The 27,907-nt window shown below is 45.7% G+C and overlaps 2 protein-coding genes across 3 annotated transcripts in view; one reads left to right on the forward strand and one right to left on the reverse strand.

The window, feature by feature from the left end:
- Window positions 1-17: 17 nt before the first annotated feature.
- Window positions 18-3,822, reverse strand: LOC134102315 (uncharacterized). Of its 2 annotated transcripts, none has more exons than XM_062556393.1 (8): window positions 3,408-3,822; window positions 3,134-3,303; window positions 2,883-3,010; window positions 2,236-2,339; window positions 1,655-1,796; window positions 1,468-1,570; window positions 1,227-1,374; window positions 18-1,033 (listed from the first exon to the last, which is right to left on the reverse strand). In XM_062556393.1, the coding sequence occupies exons 1-8, from the start codon at window positions 3,480-3,482 to the stop codon at window positions 74-76; spliced, it is 1,830 nt and encodes a 609-aa protein (XP_062412377.1). In that variant the 5' UTR covers window positions 3,483-3,822; the 3' UTR covers window positions 18-73. The 2 variants fall into 2 exon arrangements, with proteins under 2 accessions (XP_062412377.1, XP_062412376.1); XM_062556392.1 differs by having other exon boundaries at window positions 2,236-2,342.
- Window positions 3,823-4,234: 412 nt separating this feature from the next.
- The window catches only part of opa1 (OPA1 mitochondrial dynamin like GTPase), a 44,283-nt gene continuing 20,610 nt past the window's right edge, over window positions 4,235-27,907 (forward strand). The window contains exons 1-29 of the mRNA XM_062555387.1: window positions 4,235-4,396; window positions 5,368-5,692; window positions 6,471-6,567; window positions 6,677-6,784; window positions 7,747-7,800; window positions 9,538-9,695; window positions 11,785-12,054; window positions 13,676-13,729; window positions 13,892-13,996; window positions 14,500-14,586; window positions 14,919-15,032; window positions 15,646-15,726; window positions 16,067-16,141; window positions 16,500-16,571; window positions 16,736-16,835; window positions 17,022-17,152; window positions 17,391-17,463; window positions 17,576-17,648; window positions 17,854-17,969; window positions 19,463-19,527; window positions 19,666-19,746; window positions 20,921-21,082; window positions 21,620-21,772; window positions 22,141-22,249; window positions 22,672-22,751; window positions 23,009-23,149; window positions 24,032-24,148; window positions 24,405-24,498; window positions 24,953-25,063. Coding sequence (XP_062411371.1) covers window positions 4,368-4,396; window positions 5,368-5,692; window positions 6,471-6,567; window positions 6,677-6,784; window positions 7,747-7,800; window positions 9,538-9,695; window positions 11,785-12,054; window positions 13,676-13,729; window positions 13,892-13,996; window positions 14,500-14,586; window positions 14,919-15,032; window positions 15,646-15,726; window positions 16,067-16,141; window positions 16,500-16,571; window positions 16,736-16,835; window positions 17,022-17,152; window positions 17,391-17,463; window positions 17,576-17,648; window positions 17,854-17,969; window positions 19,463-19,527; window positions 19,666-19,746; window positions 20,921-21,082; window positions 21,620-21,772; window positions 22,141-22,249; window positions 22,672-22,751; window positions 23,009-23,149; window positions 24,032-24,148; window positions 24,405-24,498; window positions 24,953-25,063 — 3,235 coding nt within the window. The 5' untranslated portion in view covers window positions 4,235-4,367. The remainder of the gene's footprint in view (window positions 4,397-5,367; window positions 5,693-6,470; window positions 6,568-6,676; window positions 6,785-7,746; window positions 7,801-9,537; window positions 9,696-11,784; window positions 12,055-13,675; window positions 13,730-13,891; window positions 13,997-14,499; window positions 14,587-14,918; window positions 15,033-15,645; window positions 15,727-16,066; window positions 16,142-16,499; window positions 16,572-16,735; window positions 16,836-17,021; window positions 17,153-17,390; window positions 17,464-17,575; window positions 17,649-17,853; window positions 17,970-19,462; window positions 19,528-19,665; window positions 19,747-20,920; window positions 21,083-21,619; window positions 21,773-22,140; window positions 22,250-22,671; window positions 22,752-23,008; window positions 23,150-24,031; window positions 24,149-24,404; window positions 24,499-24,952; window positions 25,064-27,907) is intronic.

Here is a 27,907-nt window from a genome sequence, read left to right on the forward strand (position 1 = left end):
ACCCATATTTTATTGGATAAAATAGTAAATAATTGCAGATGTCAAACAATTTATTAAGTTTATAATTCAGAAATTACACAATCTCTGCCGTAGGAATGCTTATAATCTGTTTGCAATCCTTGCATTCAGACATAGCACGTTTAGGACACTCTATCTGATCATCTGAGAGATCAGGGTCTGGTGTGTTAGTTGTCAAATTTTGGACTTCTGAGTTCATGTGACTTTTTGGTGCAGATGCAAATAAATTAACACCAATCCCAACACTCTCTAAGTCACTTGCTGGTGACATGACAACACCATGAAAAGGCTGGGCTGAAGCTGGGTGCCACACTTTTTTCTGCAGTCCGTGTCGAGACAGGCAAGTATATACCTCACTTTTATGAGGAATCAGCGCCTTTGATATAAATACAAAGCCCATTTCCTTCTTCTGTAGGAGTAAGTTGGAGGTTTTGTTTGAGTTTATAGACTCAGGTCTTGGATGTCCATGGATGGTAGCCTTGGTTTTACCTCCAATCTGAGGTGGTCTAGAGTCATCTGGGGATCGAATTCTACACCTGCCATTTTGCTTGGGGTTTATTCCATTAAGCACTGTGCCTACTGGCACAGTGGAGACTGGGCACCGTTTGAGGCTGAGGAAGGGAATGGCAGAGCTCTTGCCTGAAGCAGGGCTCGGCATATGGAGTCTGTCCTGGTCAGCGTCCTGGCTCCCATCTGCAGGCAGCACCCTGAAACTCTGTGGCCTCTGTTCCATGTGTCCAGATCTGGCCTCCCGTGTCGGCTCCTGGTAGTCGTGTAGGCTCCACTTAGTGGCCGCAGGCATGCGCTGGAGCCTGGCCGCGTGCCTCTCCTGCGCGGCGTCCGTGAGGCGGACAATGGCGGAGTGAACTTTGCTCCCCCTGATGTCACCATGCATCGGGAAGCATCGATTTCTGGAAAGACCCGTAGGATCCAGAGTGTGGAAGCCTGGGCTGCTGAAGGGTTTGTTGTGTGGCTGCCCAGTGTTGTAGACCACAGGGAATGTCTCACTAACAATCTGAGAAAAAAAATATACAGTCTGTCAAAAACATCACCTCACACATTCACTCCTAAGAAAACAAAACCCCCAGCACCCCCCCCCCCCAAAAAAAAAAGTTTATCCCCAACAGACTTCACTTCCCCTGTTTTACATTGCATTTTTTGTTGTTGTTATTGAATATAAGGCAACAGAAAAAAAAATTGTAGATTACTGGCAAAGATCTGTAAGTGGTAGGAGCTCGAGCTGACAGCACTTTTGCATGGTTTCTCTCTAGCTCATCATCAAGACATAAAGGCAGCGACTGTGTAAGAGGCTCTCCATCTCTGGAAAGCTGATCTTTATCAGGATTTTCCTCTGACCTAAAAGAATATTGAGGAAGAAAAGAGTAAATCCATAGCATGTTGCCAATTTCTACCTCCAATGGTAATGTTGTGTTATAACATGTAGTTTACCGTCTCTCGCTGGTAGTCACTCGAACAACATTACCCTGCTGTAGTTGCTCAGTTACAACTTTGCTAACTGACCCCGGCAAAGTGAAATGGCCATTCTCGTCCTCTATAGTAAACATAGGGATATTAGACACCCAGTTGGCCTGACAGTCACCTGTCCATGCAGACAGGATACTTCAGCTTGCCTTACCTGTGAATGCACTTATTGGGCTCTCTCGGCCACTGTTGAGGCTGCAGCTCCAGTGAGAAGTGTTGGTGTAATGTAAGGCTCCACCAGTCAGAGCCTTGCTGTTGTATTTCAGATGCACATCCATTGGGGCCAACCGTTCTAGCTGAAGGATAAGGGAACGTGCCAAAATCACTTTTTACTTCATTTATCTTAGCTTACATATGACAGCAAACTAAATATATGTGGTGTGTGGGCTCAACAAGGCATTTGAGGACATATCTTGGGCTTTGGGAAGCACTCAACACTTTTTCATAATTTTCTGGAGTTTCTGGAGCTTTGATTAAACTACTTGAATAATCAATGTTAGATAAAATGATTAAAATCAAATAATCAGAATAATTGTTATAGCAGCCCCATAGGACACTTTTTTTTTTACATAAAAATTCCACATTCAAAATATTGCTGCGCATCAGATTAAAAGTGTTCAATAACATGTGGTAAAACATATCTGTGTCTGAAAGTCTTGATACAGGATGAAAGAACCATATTAAGTATGCATGAGGGAACATTGAATTATTCAGTCTTTTAACATAATACTGTACCTCTCTCGACCACTTTGCTCTGTGTGGCGCACACTTTTTTGAAGCAAAGGACTGTGCTTTATTTAATCTTACAACCATGAAGCCATCAGAATCCTCTTCCTTATCTGCTGAGAGATAAATAAGTTCCTGTATCACGTTACTTTATGAATATGCATTGAATTTGAAAAATGACCTTATGCGATTGCATTGTATTGCCTCCTACTGTTTGAAAGCTGCAGACTCAATGTCAAGGGAGCCAAAGACACTGTAAATTATGCAAGCTTTTGGATTATGAGGACAAAAGTCTGTAGCAAGCATGTCTAACAATTTACATATGGCTGTTCCAGGTCTTTCAGACCTCATAACATACCAGTTAAGAGAAAAAAACTGACATGTCAAATTCTCCTGGACTCCTAACATTTAAAAATAATTAAAACGAGATAAATCACATTAAAAGGTTAATGACAATGTGTTAATCATCATATTTGTATTCTATTTCAGGAGCTGCAGAATATTCAGCAAGTCACTGAAGAGAAGCACACTTTAACTTCAATGCAAGAAACGCCCCTAAAACAGCGCTTGTTAATAATGCTCACGTGACCAAATCTAGTGTTTTAATTAAGAATAGCCCTGCAAGTATCCTTAATCCTAAAATTGCTCAGACTTACCTTTGCTGTCATCAGTCCTTTGAGCCAAATCCTTAGTGCTTGTGAAAGGACAGATGTAAACTTTGCTACAGACTGTCTGTACAGACCCAGGCTCTTTGTGGGATGGTGCGGGAACATACTTTGCTTTCCTAAAATTATATTTAAAAAAAACTGTATTTATTTGTGTTTATTTAGAGACTTATTTTATTAAATTTAGAGACACTCCAATATAAGGTTTGTCTGTGAGGTGTGTGTGAACTGTCTTGACATACCTTTGTCTGCGAGTTGAATTCTTCTCATGTATAATTTCAATGTTTAATTTTGATCTCGAGGTGTTGCTGTTGCAGGGCAGGTCAAATGCCCAGTCATGCTGAACACCAAATGATACGCCGAGCTCATTAAAGGTGGTAGAGCACTTCTCTCCATGATTGAGTTTGTTCCACTAAAGAGATAAACAAAAGGTTAAAGACAAACTGTCAACAGTGAACACATTTTGAAGTGTGACCACACACGTTAAAACACAGATAAGAAACACTGCCAACCTACCCTTGAACGTCTATTCAGAACTTCCTGAGAATAACTGTCAAATTCATTGAATGATTCAAGCAATCTGGTAGCCATCTTCCAACATCCTTAGTTTTTAAAGGGCAAAGGTAATACTACTTTCTAGGATACTTAAACAGTGGAAATGGTCCAATCAGTGTCAGTGAATTTGATCTTTCCTTCGATTCAGAATGACCATAGGCTAAACAGCGTTTAGCTAATGTTATCAGCTAGTTTAACAAAACACACAGTGATCAAGACAACGAACTACGACGTCGGTTTCCACTAACACACTCAAATGCTACGATATAAGCTAATATTTCTCCTATCAAAGAAAATGAAGACTAATTCTGTCTAACAGTCCCATTAACATTACACGTGGACCCTCCAGGGTGCTGAACTTGACAGACGCCACGACGCGTCGTAGTTACCAAGGCAACAGACCTCTGGCCAAAAAAAGCCGTCATCACGTTGGGCTCGCTTGCAAGCAAAGATTCTAGAACAGAGCTCTGTTCTAGAATCTTTGCTTGCAAGCCAGCGTTGAATGCTGAATGTGGGTGCATTTTACGTTCTAAAAAATGTTGTGCTCAAGAGCCAGCTCAACCTTAAAGAATACATTAAAAGTAGTAAATAAAAAGAGTATGTTGTGTGTTTGGTTGGGGAAAGATGTGTTTTGGGGGTATGGAAACTCGCCTCCATACTTGTGGAGTTCAACTTTGTGCGCGTGTGTGTGTTGTTGTGTGGTGAAGGAGGAACGAAAAATATTTGGGTTGTAAAAGCTCGGCGGCGCTAGTTTTCTGTAGGACTACTTCTCAGGAAGTACCGCTGTCATTCCTGACGCTCGTTGTGTCCTTGTTAGCTTGCAAGCTAACTAATGTCCACCATCTGGAAAGATGATTTGAATTGTGTCTTTACTTTTAAATTAATTAAGGTGTATATTTGTCCACTGTAGCTTATAGCATAATGTTGCGAGCGGGGAACGCGGTTGCCTGGTAAGTTAACCTTTATAACTCTGGTAGGCAGCTTGTCCAGTAATGTTTTAGTTGGCTGGCTAGCTTTCTCCTGTCATGCAATCAGTAATGGGGCGTGCTCCTAAGGACAGATACCCTGTTATGACTGCATAGGTGTTGTTTGTCATGATGGAATATGTGTGAACGATTTTATAGGATGAACAGCTTTCCTTGACCTATTACAGGACCATTTTGCCAACCATGTAATCTTGGTCATGTTTTCCTGAGCTAATTCCTTATCGAATGTTAACGTTAGCAGTGGGCTAACCTAAATGACTTCTAGCAGCGTTAGCCTCTTGCTACAGCTAATTTTCATGCGTTTTATCCAATGAGGTTAGCTAGCAAATAAAGATTATTTGTCACTGTTTTTTCATAAACCGAAGTGCTTAGCTAAAGAAGTGATACATAATTGGATTATGCATCATGTTTCATGGTTGTAAACTAACGTCATCGTCAATACGGCAGCCATTCTCGGTTAACTTTCTTGGGTAGTATCGCTAGCCAGAAAATGAACTGCGATGTACCAATGTAAAGTCTGACAATCTGATCTGTTAGCATGCGCTTAACGTTAATCAGTTTCTGTAACCCACGGTGGGCAGGTTGATACCTGCCTGTCGTTGATTCATCGTCTTCAGTAACTTCATAAATACAGTTAAGCTAACTACTTAGGCCAGTTAGCCAGCTAGAGTAACGTTAACGTCACCGTTGGTAATTTTGCTTGAAACTAAATGGTTTAGGCAGTTGATGTTATTGAATGGATATGTGTTGGGATTATCGGATTGTATAGTTTAATGACCCTTCTATGACTAGCACGGGCAACAACGAGATATTGCTTTCATCTCATGTATGTGTAATGTAGGCATCACGTACAACGAAGCTCTGCTCGGAGCACTTGCCTGTTATGTTTCACTCTTGCCATATCACAGGATGTTTTTCCCCCCCATCTTGTCTAGCCTGGCCTGCAGGAGCCTACTGTCTCCCAGGATGGGACTGCGGGTTGGTGTGCCCATCCAGAAACTTCACCCCTTATCCCGTGCCATCCACCACAGATACACCAATGCCAACTCCCAGAGGACACCACACCGAACTGCTGCCCGCCACTTTACCTCCCTTTCTAGACTACCCCCGCGTACCTACAAGTACCGATATGGGGGCCAGGGGGGTCATGGCTATCAGCAACACCGCAATTTCTGGGCACTGCGCTTGGCCACCAGGCTGCTCAAACTAAGATACCTTGTGCTGGGGTCAGCGGTGGGAGGAGGGTACACTGCTAAAAAGGTAAGAGCCATTGGTCAGGTGCTATTGCAGAAGATGTACTAAGTAGTATCAGCCATCTATGCCACTCTGTGAGGACAAGTCGATCACTAATGAAACATAGGCCCTGCCTGCACCGTACAGGGAACAGCCATGTTGGCACAACAAAAACATTCATGTTTTGTGCATAGAGGCCTTCTGGAGTAGGTAGATGTTGGGTTTTAGGCTATGTCAAATGAGGTGAATGTCAAATGAGGTGAGGCTATGTCAAATAGTGTGATATGTAAAAGACTGATAGGAGGCTCGATGTTTTTCTTGGAAAATGAATGGCAGAGGTACAGTAGTTAAGTTATCATTATCAACAGGGAATATAAACTGCAGGGCTTTTGAATTTTAGTCTACCTGCGCATTGTTGGCTTATGTTTGAATAGCCTGTGCTGTGAAACAGATTAGAGAGCTAACTTTTGCATGACCGTCAGCCCTTTGCCACTCCCTCCTAGTTTTTTTCCCCTTGTGGACATGCAAGCTACTAGTCCACAGCCATGAAATACAGTATAGGCCTTTTATTGTGGCTCTTAAGTTGCACATTTTACAGATCTCAGGGCAGCAGTGTTTAAATCTTATAATGTTCAACAGTTATGTCACTGACTTATGTCAGTATATCCAGTTACAGCCATGTCTTATGTGGTAAAATGTTATCACTAAACTTTGGAATATTTACATTCTATATAGGCCTATCACAGATCGTTATGTTGCCAGATTGTTGTATACAAAGTGTGTATTGTCTCATTTTCTTTTTCAGACTTATGAGGAGTGGAAAGACCTGCTGCCTGATCTCAATGAATACCAATGGGTAGTGCCTGATTTTGTGTGGGAGCTCACTGAACAAATAGACCTAGGTGGGTGTGTTCTAATCTCACAATTTATTGTGTTTTTTTACAACTCGTCAGTGTGAAAATGGGTTGGCTCTCATGACACTCACGTTGTCTTTGTTGTTGCTCTGTGCAGAAAAACTGGCCAAAGCTCTGCCTGATGCTGAGGAGCTAGCCAAGCTAATGCCCGACTTGGAAAAGTTTGGAGAGAACTTTACCTTTCTCAAGGGCCTTCTGTCCACTGGTATGTCATTACTTTTGTTTCCATTTTGGTTTAGCAAGATTTGAGGATCTGCTTTGGCTAAATGATTTAATAGCACACATCACTCGTAGCTTCAGGCTGGATATGTGTTTTTTTTTTACCAACAAAAGTGCTCACATCACATGCGTATATTTGGTCCTCTGACTATCTTTTGTGTTGGGCTCTTTATGTTTGCCTTTAACCAAGATAAAGTTGTTCTTCAGCCTTATAAGATCTATTCTCAAAACTGCAGTTACAATTATCTTATGCTGTTGATGTTGAAGGTCTTATTACAACATTTGAATACTTTAACACAATCATACGCTCAATTCTGCTTAACCCCCTCTATTTGTAAAATTGGCAAAATGTCAATTGCAATCAAATTATGAATTCCAGTTACAATTCTATAGCCATATTATCTACAATAGCTAGGCTGTATGGTGTCAATACAGTTGATTTGGTGATACTGCCCAACAGAGCTGTAACAGCATCTGTCTACCTTAATATGTACATTGAGCTTTAGATAGCCTACACTTAAAGTTCCCCAGATTCTTGCTGTATCAGTGATAAGCAGTAAATGCCTCAACTCCTCGGCTCAACCTCCTTAGCCAAGCTGTGACCCATCGTATATTTTTGAAAGAGATTTTGGCCTGACTGCTTTGGTTTAAGAACCAGGTTTTTCAGTAACATGACATAGCATGTCCATACAAACTCCAGCGACTTTGTGATCAGTCTGATAACTTATATTGCACATTGCTGATTCTAGATTGTAGCTTGTCAAGAATGCACAGTTGTCTGGTCTATTTGGTGTAGTACACCCCGGCAGAGCTTAAAAGCATGGAAGATTAGGACTATTGGCTCGTCATTCCACATGTCACCTAGCATGACCCTTGACCCTTTGCTGTCATCATATTATTTTGGTTTTCATTCTGTTCTTCCTGTTCTCCCCTCCACGTTCTTTACAGGTATGAGTTTGGTTAGTGAAGTCAATGGAGCTTCTGGTCTGCGTCTGTTGTTAGGTGTGTAAACCCCCTCTCTCAGCCCTCTCTTCTGTCCCTATGCTGTATGAAGCGCTCTCCGCCAAGGCGAGGCACCCGTGCCATTAACCCGCGGCCATGGTGCTTGAACTCAAAAGCGGGGGATGCACAAATGGACATGCCAAATCTCTGCAAACCTGGTCTCCTCCAATTTTATTCTTTAAAAGTTTCCTCTATTGAAAAGGCAGAGGCAAACAATTGGCACAGCAGTTTGTCTCGACTTGATGTAAGACGTCTTTCTGGTTATTGGATTTAAGTCCAGTTTTCTCCCTGATGGCCAGTCCTGTCTTTTCTGTGTGGAAAGTAAAGATACACCCTACAATGGCAATCAGCACACGATATTACAGGCTTATAGTTGGTTAATATTTTACAGCTGCTTTCTTGTCATAGAATCAACAGCATAACATACACATTTGTTTGCAAAGTGAAGTTAAGCAAATGCTGATTGGCAAAAAGATGTTAAAGGAATGCGCAAATATTTTTTCAGCCTAGTCCGTATGTGCTGCATTGTTCTGTCATATTGAAAGGTCCTTTTGTATTTTTGGATCTTTGATCTTAAATATGATACCTGCACAGTACAAGCTACTGTATAAGGTAGCAAGGCCATTGTAATATGCTACAAATGTCTCACATACTGTAGACATTAGGTTGAGAAAATATGCATTCCTTTAATAGTATGATTTGTGTGGGGATAGAACGGAAGGACTCTTCTCTGAGAGTTCACCAGCGTCTTGCACTTAAGTGGAATGTTCTAACTGTCTTTGTCTTCAACTGTCTACTCACTCTTTTCTCCTTTTTTGCAAATTTTGCTTCCTGTCTCAAACCTCTGTCAATTTCTGTCTATATTTATGTTTCTGGTCTTTTCATAAGTGTGTGCGTTTTGTTTAAGTTGATCTGTGGAATATGATGAGATTCTCCTTTATACTGAGAGTTCATTTTAGTAGGCTTCATAAACATATTTTTTGTTCTGTTGGTAAGGTTATAAGGATTTTCCATATTTCATCCTTAAGCAAAATGCTCAGCACACCTGTGTTCAGACCAGCTCGCTCTACATTCTGTTCTCACTGATCTCATGAAGCTTTCCCCTTTGCCTCTTCTTTTCACCCTTTACAAACACATGGCTTTCTCTCTGAAGCCCAGTGAGGTCAACAGTTTGGAAACTAATGAAAGTTCTAAATAATCAAAAATGTAATTATGCTAATGTAATGATTCTAAAGCAAATTATCTTTGTGTGAGTGCTCAAACTCGACTCAAACTCACACTAGCCAAGTCATAACAGTAGAAGGTCTTCCATAGTGCGTTCAAGGACAATGTATAAATAGTAACTCCACCTATGAGTACATGGTAGTCGTAAACACATTCTCTACACATGCCAGACCTGCTTTAAGTGAAAGCTGAAGCTGAACCCTCACTAGGGTGCAGACATTGACAAGATAATGATACTGTTTACATCACATTTTTACATTATTTTGACACGTTTCTTTTTCTCAGCCTTGCAATTGAGTGTGGGTTTGACAATGGTTTGAAACGTAGTCTGTTATTTTTATGGTTTTGTTTTTTTTGTTTTGTTTTTCATTTCCAAACTTTTGATTTTTCTGGGATGTAGGTGCCAATCAGTTCTTGTGTGGTGGGCATGTTTGGAAAGAATAATTGTCATAACTGTAATGCCTTGCAGTATTCATAACCCCCTCTCAGTGTCTGACCGCGTGTCTTCTGTAGCATACCTGCCACCTGAGCCTGAGGTTTGTCCTGGTTCACTGTGTTTTGCCGCAGAAACCCCCGGCGAGTCGGCCCTGAAGGCCCCGGAGGCTCCGGTGGCGGCAGCCACAGCTGCGTCGACAGCCGCCTCGCCCGATGGCGACAAGCAGTACAAGAAGGCAAGTATCAGTGCTGCTCCGTCCTGGCTCCATAGTGCTGCTTCTCCATCAGTCACCCTCTGTACTGTAGGTTCGCTCATTTACCAAATGAGTGTAATGCTCCCCTGCATTGCTGATCGTCTCCCTCAGTGCCCTGAACATCCTTAGATGACCTACAGGAGTGGTACACAGTGTTTGTATGTGTGACATTTGTTATAGTTGTATGTCTTCCTGAAGAGTTTGTATGTGAATGTCTCATTTTGTTTTAAGCTACACTTTGTAAGTCGTTTTGTTTGATTTGGTTAGAAGTTCCTTCATTTTTTATTGAATGGCTGATTGGCTGAAAACAATTTTGACTTTGACAACAAAAAGGCTCTCTAATTCCATGAACACTTACAAAATGTAGCTTAAATGGCAGAGAGAAACAGTGATGGATTTGAACAAATGTTTGAATGTGTCAGTGTTTTCCAATTTGGGAACATTGCTGCTTTTGAGATGATGCTTTTCCCATAGCTCATGGAGCTCCAGATCACTGCTGGCCGTCTCATGTTCTCCTGGTGGTGCTGTGCTCTCAGTGCTTTCTCACCACATTGCATCTCATTTCATTCCCTCTCTGTGTTCCTGCTGTCTGCCCATGGATGTGTCTGTCCGGTGCAGGATAGGACCACATGGGGCCTTCATGTGGTCCAGCTTTGAATGTCTCTATGCTGTAAACGTTTGATGTTGCGCCCTCAGCACTGTCATTTTCCACAGCCTCGCCTTTGACTTTGTATACACCATGCCCGCTACATTTGCAGGGAGATGTTATGACCAGTTGAGCACATTTCGGTGGAGGTGGAGGGCTACCTTACTGACTTCTGAAAGAGAGCACAGTTTTTCGACTCTTTTTTGTTTTGTTTTTAATAGTCCCACATAGATGCACCCTGGTTTTTGATATCCTGCTTTAAAGATAACGTAGCTTCTGCAGGGGCTTGTAAGGGTCTAACTTTTCAGCTAAGCTTTTAGCAAGGTAGACACTTGTATGAAAAAGTAAAAAAAAACTTGGCAATAAAATTATTCTGATTCTGATGTTCTGTACCAATCATTGTATCCCAATTTGTATTTGTAATAGTTCTTTGGTTGCTTAACCATGATTTTGTGTCCGAGAACTCAGTGTGAACTTGCCACTAGGCTGCTTTGATTCTGGCTGCTAGAGTACTAGGCCTAATCCCAGCTGGTTTTGAAGCAATGCTCTTCATTACACATCAATTGACAGCCTAATGTACCATCTGCCATAAGCTTGAAGCCCTCTGCCCTCCCCTCCCGCCCCGCCGTTCTGCCAGTTACCCGCAGCCAGCTTTCTGCTATTTCCCCCGATAGATCACCTGAGCTTTCCTAAGTGCTTGCTTCATCCACAACCTCAGATTTTAAAGATGATAGTTGGGCCTTCAGTTCACAGTGACTTTGGATTCAATCTAGTATTAGTCACAACATGGATCACGGTTACATCCTCAGTTCTAGTTTGATTTGATGGAACATTTAGATTGTGTTGCTTAACGCTATTTTGCAGGCATTATGATTCTGCCATGCTACCTGATGCAGTGACATTTTTAACACACAGCAAGATATATATTTTTTTCCCCAAATATGTTGGTGAACGCCATGTTGTATTGGTTGATCAATGTAACCATGTCTAGTGGGGGGCTATCAGAAATGTAGATCTTGGTTGTCATTATAAAACAAAGCTAGGCAGTTATAATTATTTGTTGTGAGCGGTCATACAGTAGCATAGCAATTCGCCACTGGCTGAGAGGCACTGGTTGTTGTATCAGTTGTCTCCTCTGCTCGTTAGTTACATTAAAGCCAATGAAGATTATGGGTTTGTAGAATGCAGCCAGCAGACTTTTGGCTAGTTCTTGAAGCCTGAGGCTTTCTTCATTGGTTTTTCTCGGTGGCAAGACATTTCTGCCTCACACTTCAGGAGACTGATGCCAGTTGTCGGGTAGGGCGTCTACCCTCACCATTGGCTCAAGCTTGGCGGTGGAGTGAGGCAGAGAGTTGTGGTTGGCCCACGTTGGTTATCTCCTCTGTCTTGTCTCGCCCTCTCTCTCACTCTGACGTCCCTTCACAGCAGGGTTTGCTTGGCGAGCTCATTCTCATTCAGCAGCAGATCCAGCAGCACGAGGAGGAGGTCCGACGGGCGGCGGCGGCGGCGGCGGAAGCAGCAGCGGCCTATAGCGCGCGGCCCGCTCCTGCTCCTGCTCAACCTCCGCCTCCACCACCACCACCACCACCACCACCACCACCTCCGCCGCCCGAACCCAGCCCAAGCCCGACCCCCACTCCAGCCCCGGCCCAGAGCGCCATCCCCAGCCCAAGCCCCTCGCAGCACAAGCGCAAGGTGAAGGTCCACACCCCTCTTCAGGAAGACCATTTCCCCCAGCCACAAAGCACTAGACTGGACACCGATCTCCCCCCTCCTCTCCCAAAAACCTCTGTAGAAAATGGAATAGGGTATCATAAATCTAGTAGAACCCCTGATAGATTTTAGAATACAGCTGAGGAGAACATTCCATCCTCTTTGTTTATCCCCCTCCATTAGTTATTTTGGTGTTCATTTGCCCCGTATGATGAAGGGCATTAAAGGGCATAAAGGTGTAATCCTTGATTATAATCCATTTTTAAGCTTTTTGTGGAATTCAGCTAAGTTCTCATCACTTTCCTCTAAACAACTGTTCAGTGTTTACATTGATAAACAAAGTGGCTTGCAAGACTGTTTCTGCCAATAAACAGCAAGTGGTCATGCGTCAGTGTGGCTGGAGAAGGGGCTCTATATGTTTAACTGGTTAAATATAAAAAGATCTTTTGACCACATCATGGATTACACCTTCAATGGCTTTTGGGTCCCAGAGTGCATCCTGTTTTTACATCTTGTCCCTGTACTTATAGATAAGTATAATGTATACCCATATTCATCCTTTGGCACACATTTTGGTATTCCATAAAGCTGTGTGCTATATAGTTTCCTTCCCTGGAGAAAAGCCCCTACTAAAAATGGCACTGCCCCCCTTTTCTTGCCCTGGAGGTTGTCAGTACTGCATTCTCATGGGAACACTGGGAGATAGTAGGCCACATCAACCGATGGGATGGGGGCGCCTGGACGTCAGCTCACATTTCTCACCCACATAGCCTGCCATGCAAATGCAGCGCAAACGGTGCTAGCGCTCGTTGTGTGGATAACCGTGTGGAGGAGTAACCGCACTTGCATGGAGTGGAGTGTCCGCCAGATGCATGGACTGTGGCGCGCTAGTAGGCAGTGAGGCGTTGGTTTCAGCTCTGAGCCCAAAAGACTGTCTGAGCAGCTCAAGTGTCCTTGTAGTCTCCCTGTAGTGACCTTGTAGTGACCGCCATGATTGAGTTTCTAGCGGATATTAAATGTTAACTTAGTGAAGGGTCACTGTTGCTATAATCTTGCCAAATCGCCTCACTCCTACGCCTCTAGTAATTTGTGCGGTTGTGTGTGTGTGTATTTATATCTGTGTGTGGGCCCCTGTCTCTTGCCCCCCTCCCCATCCCCAGCCTCAATCATTCGCTGGTGCTCTGTAAATTTCCCTGTGTCTCTGTCCGACTACATCACAATTGCCTTGCAGGAGCTGAATGATTTTATGAGCTGATTTTTTGCTGTATCATTTGCCTGTCTCTCGTGATCAGTGATAATCAAGTCTCTTTCAGGTCTTTTGGTACCTCTACTCTATGTTGTGATTCAGCATTGATTTAATGCAGAGCAAAATTGAATGACTGAGTGAATCGTTTCTCCTCTCATGCCTTGACTTAATGCCTTCTTGATTGCTCTGTGGGTGTTCAGTGCACATGCTGCTAGCTGTCCGAAAAAAACAAACAAAACCGAATCATGTTTGACGGGGGTGGTGGGTTAACACTGCATCAACTTGTAGACGGTGATCATTGTGTCTGGCTCCATAACGTTGTGTTTCTGTCTTGTTTGTCCGTCCGTCCACCCGCAGACATCAGATAAAGAGAAAATAGACCAACTACAGGAGGATCTTCTCCGCACTCAGGTGAGCTTCCTTCCCATCATCCACCCAAAAGATGTAGCCAGAAAGCTGTACACGAAGCAGAACGTTGCGTCGGTGTAGTTGGTGTAGTCAACAAGAGCGTAAATGGTGTTCCCTTTTTGAATCCGTTCTAAATGTAAACGTCTGTAATTCCCACGCCCCTAGCTGAAGTACCAGCGCATGCTGGAGCGCCTGGAGAAGGAGAACAAGGAGCTGAGGAAGGTGGTGCTGCAGAAGGATGACAAAGGCATTCATCAGAGGAAAGTGAAGGTGAGGTCATTCTGCTCGCCACGTCTCCTAGCATGTTCCCAGTGAGACTTGATAGTTCCAAACCCAGGGCCTGGAAAAGTGGATCAGTGCCAATGTCCCAACACCAATGATTATGTGAATGTATATTAATGCTGGGGCTGTGCAATGAATTGAATTTCAGTTTCACTTGTGACATCCAACAATTATGAAAACAGCGTAAATTGAGCAAAAATGATTTTGCCGTATTCTGTTTTGTTAAAATTTTCTTTTTTTCTCTTGAGTTATACGTACACCCGGCGCAGTCCATTGCTAACTATTGTATAAACCATATTTTTTTACATTCATGAAAAAAAGAATTCAGTTTATTTTTTGAAACTTTAGAAAATGGATGGTGTTTCCAAAATCATTGAGTAACAATGTTAAATACTCCTGATCTCAAAATTGACCAAAATAATTATCATGATTTTTGCTTCTATCAAGCAGGTCTAATGGATGCATGTATTTTTTTTCCATTTTTCCTGTAGAAGTCTCTGATTGACTTGTACTCAGAAGTGCTGGACATCCTTTCTGACTATGACTCAAACTACAACACTCAAGACCACCTGCCAAGGGTAAGTGCACTCTATACTCATACTGCAGATATTGAATAGTAATAGGCGATGAATGCCAGGTAGAAATTGATTTGTTAGCATGTTTCCAATGCTGAGATCCTAGATTTGACCTGTCTCCCATTTTATTTTATAAATAATATCAAGAAACACTCCCATAGTAAACTTTATGTTAGATTATGATAGTTCGAAGGATTCAGAAAGTCATAGGTGACTGTGCCCCAGCCTGGCTTACACCAGGCCTGCTAATGTTGCTGATGCTGTGTAATGTCAACAAACACAGTCCTGGTCCCTCTGCCCTCACTAATGAGCTGCTGTGGGACATGCGCTGTTAGGTGGTGGTGGTAGGGGACCAGAGTGCCGGGAAGACCAGTGTGCTGGAGATGATCGCCCAGGCCAGGATCTTCCCCCGCGGCTCGGGCGAAATGATGACCAGGTCGCCTGTCAAGGTGAGATAATGGGAACCGCAGATGGGGCTCGTGGTCCAGGACCACCATGATAAATGGACTCCAATACCCCAAAGTCCTCTTCAGCAAGAGACATGGTGATCCACAGATGGAACAGATGGGTTGTAGTCATCATTCTCTATGGGGATCTGATGGGCTTTATGGATGGGCACCATTAACTGAATGTTTGTAGTGTGTTGAAATGTTGTTGTTTGCTCTGTTCCAAGCCTTGTAGCCCCCACCAGAGCATATGGCTCTGGCCCCCACAACATAACAGGGGAATTCTGTCAGACTTGAAATGGTACAACAACAATGAGCGACTGAAATTACAAGCTGAAAGCTTTTTGGAATGTCAGAATTGGAATGTTAGGATTTCGTGAACTTTCCTCTTGCAATCTCTTCTTAATTACTGTGCCCAAAATCAAAAGCAAGCAGTGGGTTATTTGTATAAACTGGCCCTGCATACAGTATGTCACACCATATTTTAACCAGTCACAGATGTCTAAAGACCAACGCCCACTGGCAGCGTCTGACGCGCGTCAAGTGATGCAGCTAAAGTTGAGAACTCCATCACAAGTTTGTTGATTTTGGTGTCTGATTCGTGCTCTCCCTTCAGGTGACCCTCAGTGAAGGCCCTCACCACGTAGCCATGTTCAAGGACAGCGGCCGAGAGTTTGACCTCAGCAAAGAGGAGGATGTAAGTGTCCGCTGGGAGTCTGAGCACACCATTTCCTCTGTGTCGAAGGAACTCTGCAGCTGTTGTGTGTGTGTACACACACACACACACACACAAACGCACACTTAAAACACATTTGGGTTTGTTTACAGTCTTGTTTCTTACAGGGACTACTTTTTCTTTGTTGTGTGTGTATGCCTGACATTGCTGATGTGTGTGTATGCCTGACATTGCTGCATGTACTGTGGGCGTTTCCATTGTATGTATGTGTGTGTGTGTGTGTGTGCGTGTGTGTGTGCATGTGTGCGCGTGTGTGCGATGCTGATCTCATTTAAGTGGTGTGTCCTCTGTTTGTCTGCAGCTGGCTGCCCTCAGGCACGAGATCGAGCTCAGGATGAGGAAGAGCGTCAAGGATGGCCAAACAGTCAGCACAGAGGTAAACACACACACACACACACACACACACACACACACACATACTGACCACACACACTGACCACACACACTGACCCAGGCCTCCTATACATCAGTCACATATTCAGACAGTGACACACTCATCCGCATAGTCTCTTAAAGGGCCAGTTTCCAACTCTGTACTCATTCTCATGGTCTTCTTGCAGTCCACCACTGTTATTCTCACTTGTTATTGACATGTCATGCTTTTTCAGTGAATCTGCTGCATATCGCGACTCACCATAGCTGCAAACAAACCCAAAACTTGTCATTATTTAGCAATACTTGTATTTTACATGTGTGCTAATTGAGGGATTTGCTATCATGTGTTTGTGTTACAGACAATTTCTCTAAGTGTCAAAGGCCCAGGAATCCAGAGGATGGTGTTGGTTGACCTGCCAGGTGTTATTAGTGTGAGTAACATGCGTGCGCACACAGACACACACACACACACACACACACACACACACACACACACACACACACACACACACACACACACACACACACACACACACACACACGTAGACAGATTATTGTTGGTATTGAGAGCTGAAATGTATTTTTGTGTGTGTAGACGGTGACCGCAGGAATGGCAGCAGACACCAAGGAGACCATTTTCAGCCTCAGTAGAGCGTACATGCAGAACCCCAATGCCATTATCCTCTGCATTCAGGGTAGGACCTCTTAATCCTTTTCCCCACAAGGGTTTGTGTTTGTGCATGTGTATTTGTATTGTGGAAGCATTACTGTTCAGGAACTACCAAGCCAACTTTTAGAAGGTCAATGCATGTTGGTGGCCTGGTGAATTACAAACGTAAACTCTCATTCATGAGGCGTTGTTCTTGCCTGTTCCTGCCCAGATGGTTCCGTGGATGCCGAGCGCAGCATCGTCACGGACCTGGTCAGCCAGATGGACCCCCAGGGCAAGAGGACCATCTTTGTCTTGACCAAAGTCGACCTGGCCGAGAAGAACCTGTCCAGCCCCAGCAGGGTGAGCTGGACACTAACTAAGCCACAAACACACACACACACACACACACACACACACACACACACCTCCAGCACATGACTGGTGCTCAGTGCTGAGTGGCCAGCAGAGGGAGCTCTAAGACTGCTCTCAGGGGCTCCCTGAGGTCATCTGTGTGAGCGCTGTGTTTGTGTTGCTGTCTGATGGATGGTGCTCAAACACAGACCAAAATCGTGACACACTTGCTTTTGTTCCTTTGTAGATTCAGCAAATTGTTGAAGGCAAGCTGTTCCCAATGAAGGCCCTGGGATACTTTGCTGTGGTTACTGGCAAAGGTAAAAAAAAACACTGTTGTTGCATTTATAGAAGTGTATATGTCTGAAATAACTATTAGCAACAGTCTAAACACATTAAATTACGAGACTAATTTGTATTTTCTTCCTCCAGGGAGTGCTGGTGAAAGCATCGACTCCATTAAAGACTACGAGGAAGATTTCTTCCAGGCCTCCAGACTATTAAGGTTTGAAGCCAATGAATGACTCTAGCAAATAGATACAAGAAAAAAACATATTCAAACATCTTCACTGATGTATTCAAAACATCACCTCCTGCCCGCTTGTGAACCGTGCACTCTTTGATTGGTTGCCTGCTTGTGAACCATGCACTCTCTGATTGGCTGCCTGGAGTGACTGGCGCTGTGCTGTGTTGTGTTGTGTTGTGCTCAGAGACGGCATGCTAAAGGCCCACCAGGTGACCACCAAGAACCTGAGCCTGGCCGTGTCCGACTGCTTCTGGAAGATGGTGCGGGAGTCCGTGGAGCAGCAGGCCGACGCCTTCAAAGGTGAGAAGAGCTCGATGAAGAGAGGACGCACAGACCCACATGATGACCTCCACTGACCTGAGGCACAGGTCATGTGGGAGATCGATGTTCAGGGGTCAGCAGCCTTAAAGACAGTCAGAAGCTGTCTTTTGCTGCTGCTCTGTGATCCTGTTCCTTATAATACGCATACTGTGAATACCTCTTATGATAACTTATCAAAGCTTGTCATTTTTTTTTTCCTGCGTATATGTGGGAGAGGAGGGTTAACAGTGCAAATGTGACTTTAGGTGGACTTGTCACCACGTTATGCACACAGCTTAGCAAACGTCAACATTCACACCAAGAATTGAGCACTAGTGCCCAAATCAGGCCACGCAAAAGGTAGTCCATGCTCTAACTACAGCTGCAGCTGCCTCCCTTCAATATATCTCTTCACACACACACACACACACACACACACACACACACACACACACACACACACACACACACACACACACACACACACACACACACACACACACACACACACACACACACACACACACACACACACACACACACACACATTGACAAACACACAAAAGCACACAAACATGCAAACACACACACACACACACACACACACACACACACACACACACACACTCAGACATACACACTCTTTCCACAGACCTCGCCTCAGTCCTCACTTTGCGCTCACCTGGCGCACTGTGTGGTGTCCCAGCACCAATTACCCAGCCTTTTACCTGGCAGCGGCTCCAGCCTCGCGCGCCTCTCCTCTCCTCGCCTCGCCGGAGAGGCAGATTTATGACCCGGCGGGCGTCCGCTCCTCTTTCCCCCATTGTGTGCGCGGGGATATCGATCGCCTGCGCAGCGTGCCTGAGACCGGACCAATAACCAGAGCAATTAGCGTCAGCCTCCCCGCCTGTGCGAGCCGGGGTGTGGGGAGCGGGTGAGGGTTGGGGTGGGGTGGGGAGGGGAGGGGGTGGCGGGCTGCCAGACTCGCGGCTCACGGCCAGTGGACTGCGCGCCAGCCTGAGATGCACACTGCGGCCACAGTGCCGTCCCAGGTAGCCCTCGCTGCAGGGCCTGCAGTGTGTGTGGTCCGTAGTAGAGCCCGACCGATGTGGGATTTGGAAGACCGATATAGACGAGGCTCCGCTCAGTGGAACGGAGAGTGACAGAGTGGCACTGAGGAGGAGAGAAGTTTCTGACAGCTGTTGTTTATAATTCTATTGAACAGCGAAGGCAGCATAGTTTTTAAGGATCTCACAACTCAACACTTCAATTCAGGCTCAAACTTGAGAGTTCTTATCCTGAACTTTGAAACCGTAAAATCCTCAAATGACCTCGTATTTTCTGCTTTTATTTTCTTGATGCCACATCGACAGGAGTATGTTGTGATATATAGCAATATTGGTGTTTTGCGCACAGCCCTTGTTTGTGTGTGTGTTTGAGAGAATGTTATGCTGCTAGCTGACTGCATCACCCACTTTCTCCGCTCTATGCAGCCTCTCGCTTCAACCTGGAGACGGAGTGGAAAAACAACTACCCACGCTTACGTGAGCTGGACAGGGTGAGTCCTCTCTTCTACCCTCATTTCATGAACTCCCAGGCTGGTGTCTCTCTAGTTGTGGCCTCGCAGTACATAAACAGTAACTGTAACTGTGATGTGATGTGATGCTCACTTGCTCTTCATCTCCACTGTCTATAGAACGAGCTCTTTGAGAAGGCCAAGAATGAGATCCTGGACGAAGTCATCAGCCTGAGTCAGGTCACGCCCAAACACTGGCAAGTATTCTGTTTCATTTGGAATAGCACCCACCTGTTCATTTAACACACACACACACACACACACACACACACACACACACACACACACACACACACACACACACACACACACACACACACACACACAGCCATACACATCTACATACAGTACACACTCAAACACACAAACACATACTCAAACACACATACATACATACACACACACACATCATGAAATATACATGTGCACACGCATAGGAACACACACAGCATCCCCCACCTCCTCCGCCCTCCCCCACACCCAATACACTCACAGACAATCAAAACAATGGAAGCAAAGGAAGCACAATTCATCACGCTCATTTCCAGCAAGCCCTCGACCCAAACAGCGACCAATTACCTCCACACACTCTCACACTCTGTGAACTTCCCCGCGAACTCGCCCCACACATAGAGCCGAAGCCTTTTTAGGTGGTGTGTGAGTGTGTATGTGTTTGTGTGTGAGAGAGAGAGAGAGAGAGTGTGTGTGTGTGTGTGTGTGTGTGTGTGTGAGGGGCGCGTTGCGCACGGTGGCCCCAGAGGGAGAGGAGCTTAAGTGGAATAGATCAGAGGTGCAGCCGCGGCCCCGGCGAGCTCCATCAGGCCCGGCGCGGATCAATGGCATGATGAATGGGCCCCGGCTCGGCCTCAGCCGGCGCCCGCGCTAGTTGGCGCTGCCGGCGCAGCGCCGTATCGACACGTGGCGGCCGAAACAAAGCGGCCGGGAAACAATGAAATATGAGCGTGGCGTTATGATAAATGGCCGCCTTGATGGTCGCCAGCGAGGGGGCGGGGGGGAACTGGGAAGCTGCTCTGCTGTCGCCATTGTCACCCAGCAGCCTCTCGAGCCATAAGACCTCCCCTCCCCCTCAATCTACATATCGGACAGGTTTCAGTACATGTCTGAATGCTGATGAAGCTTAAAGGTCTTTTCTCATCAATTAGGCTCCCAGCCGAGAGCCTACAGCAGGGAGAGGAGATATAGGTGAGGGGTATTGTTTGGTGTTGGGGTCATCAGAAACAGACGGTGATCTAGATGGCCGAACCCTAATTGATATCCCTAAGAGCATAATGCGCAGAAGAACAAGGACCGAGAGCACACGTGGGAAGAGAGGTGGTCATGTGACTGATGTTGACCTTTTGACCTGTGCAGGGAGTCCATACTGCAGAAGAAGCTGTGGGAGAGGGTGTCCACGCACGTCATCGAGAACATCTACTTGCCGGCCGCCCAGACCATGGACTCGGGCACCTTCAACACCACTGTGGACATCAAGCTGAAGCAGTGGACAGACAAGCAGCTGCCTCACAAAGCACTGGAGGTAATCTCCTCAGAGGTCCTGAAGCCAATTGGTGTTGCATTACATTTATTGCATGCCATTATTCAGGTCCACAACCGTAATGTATTTTAATTGCGCTTAGCATTACCTCCTTACTGTTTATTATTAATAGAGAATGATCCCCCACTTTACTTTTAATGGTGCATAATTAGTTGCTCGTTTGTTAGGATGGAAGAGGGCTTTTTAAGATGACAGACCTGAATTGGAAAAGTAATTTCATAATGTTGCCAGAAATTGTCTTTCTTGTATACGTGTTCAGAGTTCATGGGTTCGGGTACCTGGGGGTAAACGTGTCTGATGTGGTAGACTGATCTTAATTTGGCTGCGGGTTGGATGTCAGTTCTGTTTTATGCAAGTTGGCTTTGGTGCGGAATGCGGAAAGCATGGTGGGTTGCCTAGGCAGGGTGCGGGTTTACTGAATGGGACCAGCGCAGGACCCTGACATGGTCTGTATGTGTATTGTGCCCTGATGTGCATTTCTGTCATTCATGTGTCCAAACTGTTGTTGTTTTGTTAAAGGTTGCCTGGGAGACGTTGCAGGAAGAGTTTGCCCGGTTTATGGCCGAGTACAAAGGGAAAGACCAGGATGACATCTTTGACAAGCTGAAGGAGGCCGTCAAGGACGAGAGCATCAAGAGGCACAAGTGGAACGAGAGGGCCATGGACAGCTTGGTAAACACATCAGCCCTCACGACAAAACACACATATCTATTCAGCCGAACCGGGACCGTGTTAACCTTGGCTTCAGCTGCTTGAATTGGAGCATTCCATTGAATGAGATCAGGCCTGTGAATACTTAATAGATAATGAATAAATCTATGCACCAATAAATAGTGCATGGGTCCCCACGAGAGTTCCAAATAGTCCCTTTGCATAGAGGCGGATGTCTATCTACCCAAAAACACATACCAGCAGAAGAGAAGTTTTCACAGATTTATGCTTCTTCCTATTCATACTTTTTCAAAATATTTTGACTGTCAGCTTCACATGGCACTTATTTGCTGCTCTGTGTGTGTGTGTGTGTGTGTGTGTGTATTCAGAGGGTGATTCAACACAACGCCCTTGAGGACCGCTCAATCACAGACAAGCCTCAGTGGGATGCTGCCATCCAGTTCATGGAGGAGACTCTGCAGTCCCGCCTCAAAGACAGTAAGACCTGCTAACTGCCCCCTTAGTTACTCACGCATCATTGGCCCACAGTGCACAACCATGTGACCACATCATATAGGTCTGAACTGGCTCAGGTGCCTTTTCAGACCCATTTTTAGCCTCTTCACTGGAGAAACGTAACCACTAAGTGAGCTCTGATAGCACCTATACAAATTACATGTAGCTGTATGGTACGTCAGTGGCTTCTGATTTGTTTTAAATGACTCTACATGTGGAAAAGTAAGCCTCTGTAGTTTATGAAAGTGAAAGTGTTAAAAGAAAGCCATCTGATGGGTAACCTTGTGGTCATGTGAAGCGCTGTCACTCACTGCATCTGTCACTGTGTCCTTATATACATGTGGTTTCCTTCTTTCATACTGAGTCTTGATGTCTCTGTCTTCTCTGTGTGTGTCCATCTTCAGCTGAGTCAGTAATTCATGATATGGTGGGGCCAGACTGGAAAGAGAGGTGGATGCACTGGACAAACCGCACTGGAGACCAGGTCAGTCGGGGGAACACAACAACAAACAAAGCATCTTGAAAACTTAAAACTAAGAACTGAAAGTATAGAAACAAGCAGAATGGCAACTTTCTCTTCCTGTGAGAAGTGCAATCTGTTAAACGATGAGTACTAGGCTCTGGTTAGTGGGATTTGGGGCTCCATAGTTTACACATAATATAATCTGATTATAATAATCTTGAAATGACTTTAAGCATCTCTTTTGCTGATTTTGTATGTGTGTGTGTGTGTGTGCGCAGCACATCCGCAACGAAACCAAAAACGAGCTGGAGCGCCTGCTGAAGCTGCAGGAGGACCACACGGCCTACCTAGCCAACGACGAGGTCACCACCGTGCGCAAGAACCTGGAGAGCCGCGGCGTGGACGTGGACCCTGTGCTGGTGAGCGCTAATCTCAGCACGCTCACCTGAACACCACCTCCTTACACCACCCACACTACTATGACTCCCAATTCAAACATAATCGCGATTACGATTTAAAATCGATTAATTGCACAGTCCTACTCACACTTGAAAGCCACGTTGTATAAGATCTGAACTGGGTCATTTTCACGCACCACTTCCTGTTCCCCTTGTTCCACCCAATCAGCTGCTGACTTCTGTTTGACTGACAGGCTGGAGACCCAATCCATGAGTGAGCTTGTTATTGGTTAAAGGCTAAAGCCTGATGGTTGTGAGGCATCAGAGGGGAATGTCTCTATAGTGCTGCCCAGACTGCTTTGTTACCCTGGGTTTGCAGAGAGGTTTGCTGGGAACTCATGTGCTCTTTCAAGCTCGCTTCAAACAGAAAACGAATGAACCACTGCTTTCAAAGATGTTGGAGCCTTAATGACTCCAGTCGAGGCTTTGACGTCAGTCTTAGTCACTCAAAGATGTGTCTTTCGGGATGTGTCGTGACCCTGAAACGGCTCCCAAACATCTGATTCATACCTGTGCCCTGAGTGACTCGAGTGTGTCACGAGCACCTCGATCGAGAGAGAGCGAGAGAGCAGGTGAGAAGCACTCTCACACGGCGCGTGTGTGTGCGATCACACACGTCAGCATCACTTCCCCCAGAGGAGCTGTCACCGCCTCGGCTGGTGAAAGAGAGACGACCTGCGTTCGTAAACCTCGCGCTCACCGACGTCAGGGGCTTTGACTCACTCACTCACGAGGAGGTGTTCTCTGGCTTCCTCCATCTCTCCCTCTCCCCCGCTCCCCCCCTCCCTCTCCTCTTCTCTGACGTTCTGTCTTTTTTTTCTCTTGGTTCCTCTCCTCTGACAGATCAAGGACACATGGCACCAGCTGTACCGACGCCACTTCCTACAGAAGGCCCTGGCCCACTGCAACCTGTGCCGGCGAGGCTTTTACTACTACCAGAGACATTTCGTAGACTCTGAAGTGAGTCCTTAGAGTTTGCTCTCTCTTCTCTTAACTCTGGCCCGTCCAGAATGTAGGCCAACATACACAGTACAGCGCTAAGTGATACATTTTTTGGAATGTTTGTGTGCCAATTGCTTATTTGAAGGTCTCACATGTCTCTGTTTATTTGTGTATGCTTTTGCGTGTGTGTGTGTGTGTTTGTGTGTTTGTACGTGCGTGTGTGTGTGTGTGTGTTTGTGTGCGCGTGTGTGCATGTTTGTTGTGTGTGTTGCAGCTGGAGTGCAATGACATCGTGCTGTTCTGGAGGATCCAGCGCATGCTGGTCATCACTGCCAACACGCTGAGGCAACAGCTCACCAACACGGAGGGTACGTCGCCACACATCGCCACGCGTCACACTCACACACGGCTCACGCCACGCCGCTTTGTGGCGGTCTGGGCACGTCGTAAAGCAAAAGGCTTCACTCAGACCACAGCGGAATGATTGAGTCAAGGCATGGCACCACGTCTTGTGTGCAATGGAGCGGAATAGCCATCTGCACTGCAGATTAGGAACTGACAGCGTGTTTTTGTGTGTGTACGGCCCGTGTTTTTTTTGATGGTGGTGTCTGTGTATGCACATGTGCTTTAATGTGTGTGTGTGTGTGTGTGTGTGTGTGTGTGTGTGTGTGTGTGTGTGTGTGTGTGTGTGTGTGTGTGTGTGTGTGTGTGTGTGTGTGTGTGTGTGTGTGTGTGTGTGTGTGTGTGTGTGTGTGTGTGTGTGTGTGTGTGTGTGTGTGTGTGTGTGTGTGTGTGTGTGTGTGTGTGTGTGTGTGTGTGCAGTACGTCGCCTGGAGAAGAACGTAAAAGAGGTGCTGGAGGACTTTGGGGAGGACAACGAGAAGAAGACCCAGCTGATCACCGGCAGGAGAGTGCAGTTGGCTGAGGACCTCAGTGAGTCACGCTTCCTCTCTAACACACACACACACACACATACACACACACACACACACACTTTCTCTCGCACATTCAGTCCGACCGACAGCAGACCTGCACTGAGTAGTGCACCATTTAGGTTTCAACACACTCCAGTGAAAACAGACCCATGCCAAGCACCATTCCGGTGCAGCCACACACGCGCGCCCACACACACACACACACACACACACACACACACACACACACACACACACACACACACACACACACACACACACACACACACACACACACACACACCTACCAAAACAAGACCCTCATGGGCAAGACCACCAGCGTGTTCTTCCAGAGTCCTGGCACGCAGCGGTTGCGAGTGTCACCAAACAGTCCGCGCTCAGATCCCATCTCCGCCAGGGTCAGTGTGTGTGTGTGGGTTTAAAGGGCCTGTTCCCGACAGAGGGCTTTCAGCTGTCAACATTCATGTTTTCCATGGCATCGCTCAGGGCAAAACTGAGAACTTTGTGGTACAAAGCTCTGACTTTTAGGTTTTCTTTTCTTCTTTTTTTTGAAAAAACAAACATATATTCAAGTTTCAACCAGCAGGTGGCAGTGGAGCTCAACAAACCCTTCTCCACTGGCCTCTACTGTGCCGTGTGTCCACTCTGTAGTGTAGCGGACAGCGGGGGGAGTCCCTGCCGTGAGCGGCTGAGATCTCGCGCTCTGAGTCTCCTCTCCATCTCTCGTGCTGTCGTGCGGGGAGTCGCTCGCTGAAAGACGACTCTAATGTTGCGCCGCGGATGCGTGCTGAAGACCTCGGGCGTCATGTGACGCAGTCCTGTTTCCAGTTCTCCTTCACTGGAGGTTGAGTTCCATATGGTCTGCGTTTGGAACTGAACTGCAGACTAATCTGATTTTTCAATTCAGATCATATCGTACTGGGCAAATGTTGCTTTTATTTCAGCTGAGGCTATATTTCCTGCATTTGTGGAAATGCACAGCTAATATGCGTAGGGTCTCTCTTAAGCTCTGCAGGCTCTGTCCGTCAACTGTAGTTTTGCTTGAACGCGGAATTTTCTGGAAGTCTCAATCAGCTGCTTGTCTTGGTGCACACAGATCATCTTCTCTCCATCTGTTATTTATGTGTTCATGGATATCTGCTCCTCTGGCGTTGTGTATTGTACTGACTCCCTTGCGTTGTTCCTCACTTTCTCCTCGCACTCTCAACCTCTCCACCCTTTGCTTTATTTATCTCTTTCTCTCTCTCTCTTTCTCTCTCTCTCTTCTTCTCTCCTCTTCTCTCGCTCTCTCGTTCTCTCTGTCTCTCTTTCTATCTTTCTTTCTCTCCTCTTCTCTCACTCTCTTGCTCTCTGTCTCTCTCTCTTTATATCTTTCTTTCACTCTCTCTTTCTTTTCCTCTCTTTCTCTCTCTTTCTCTCTTTCTCTCTCTCTTCCCTCCTCTTCTCTCCTCTTTTCTCTCTCTCTCTCCTCCTCTCTCCATCTCTGCATCTCCTGTGGGGCTGGAGTGTTTAATTACTGCTAGGAGAGAGAGGAGAGAGAGGAGGATCGAGGGGAGCGGGGCGACGTGAGCGCTACAGGCTGGCTGCAAGCGGCGTGCCCCCTGTCATGTCCACTGCCTTGGAAACTGTTAAACAGTCAGGCTGATTAAACCCGCCATTTGGGCAAGCCCAGACTTGTGCCTTTGTGCACACACACCTACACACACAGACGCACAAACGCGGGCACATTAACGCTGTGCTGTTATTACACGGCGGCGTGGGGGGAACTTAACAACGCCTCGGTGCAAACAAGATTGTGTGTCTGTGTGTTGAGTGTGTGTATTTAGACAGTAGGAGACTGTGGTGTTCTCATTGGTAAATCCTCTGTGTGTGTGTGTGTGTGTGTGTGTGTGTGTGTGTGTGGATGTGTGTGTGGATGTGTGTGTGGATGTGTCCTTAACAGCCACCCACTCAGACAGCTTTAGAGGGTGGAGAGCCTGTTGACGTTATCAAGGAGTTTCTCTCCCTCTGTCTCTCCCAACAGTGTGGCCATGTGTCAGCTGGTCAGACTGAGTGGCCTGGCATGCCTGTGTTGACTGGAACAGAGCGCCGTTGCTGTGGATGATTTAAAGCTGTACCCGCCTGTTTAACAGAATTGTAGTATTATGTGATTGATGCCAACCTAAAATACATACTACAAATGCATGTAGAGAATGAGCTCACATTTTGATCGTTATTAGATTGATCGATATGAGATTGTCAGACAAGGTGTAGTACTTATGTGTGAATAATTGGATTGAGTGATGCGTGGACTGATGCCACTGTCAGTTGCCTGGGTATACCCATGCTGCCTTGCACGCAATTTCATTCATGCTGCTAGACAGCCTGCATGGACTTAATTTTCTCCCCAGCTAGGGAACAAATAGCAGCAAGACGATGACAACGTCTAAGCAACGCACCAAAGCTTGTATTTTGGTGAAGAACCAAACAAGCTTTTTGTTGAAATTAGTGCAGAGCCCGTAGTTTTTTGTTGGTATTACATGAAATTTGGCACTGCACACACTCGTGCCATTAGGATGACACCCACCAAATTTGAGAGCAGTCGGATGAGTGGTTCGAGAGTTATGCATGGAACAGACAGACTGACACACAGACAGACGTTCCTTGCATTAATAGATAGATCTACACACCCAATCGTATTGCTTAAACATATGTCATCTGGCTAGCCTATGAGCTATGCACAGACACATTTGATAGACATCTGTAGCGCCCAATGAATTCATAAACCATGCCTCAAATATGAGAAAAATTAATGTTTGGTTCCCAGACCACATCTCATTGAGAAGTGGTGCCGTTAGCCAGG

The sequence above is a fragment of the Sardina pilchardus genome, chromosome 15 (genome assembly GCF_963854185.1).
Source record: "Sardina pilchardus chromosome 15, fSarPil1.1, whole genome shotgun sequence".
In the NCBI taxonomy this organism is placed as follows: domain Eukaryota; kingdom Metazoa; phylum Chordata; class Actinopteri; order Clupeiformes; family Clupeidae; genus Sardina; species Sardina pilchardus.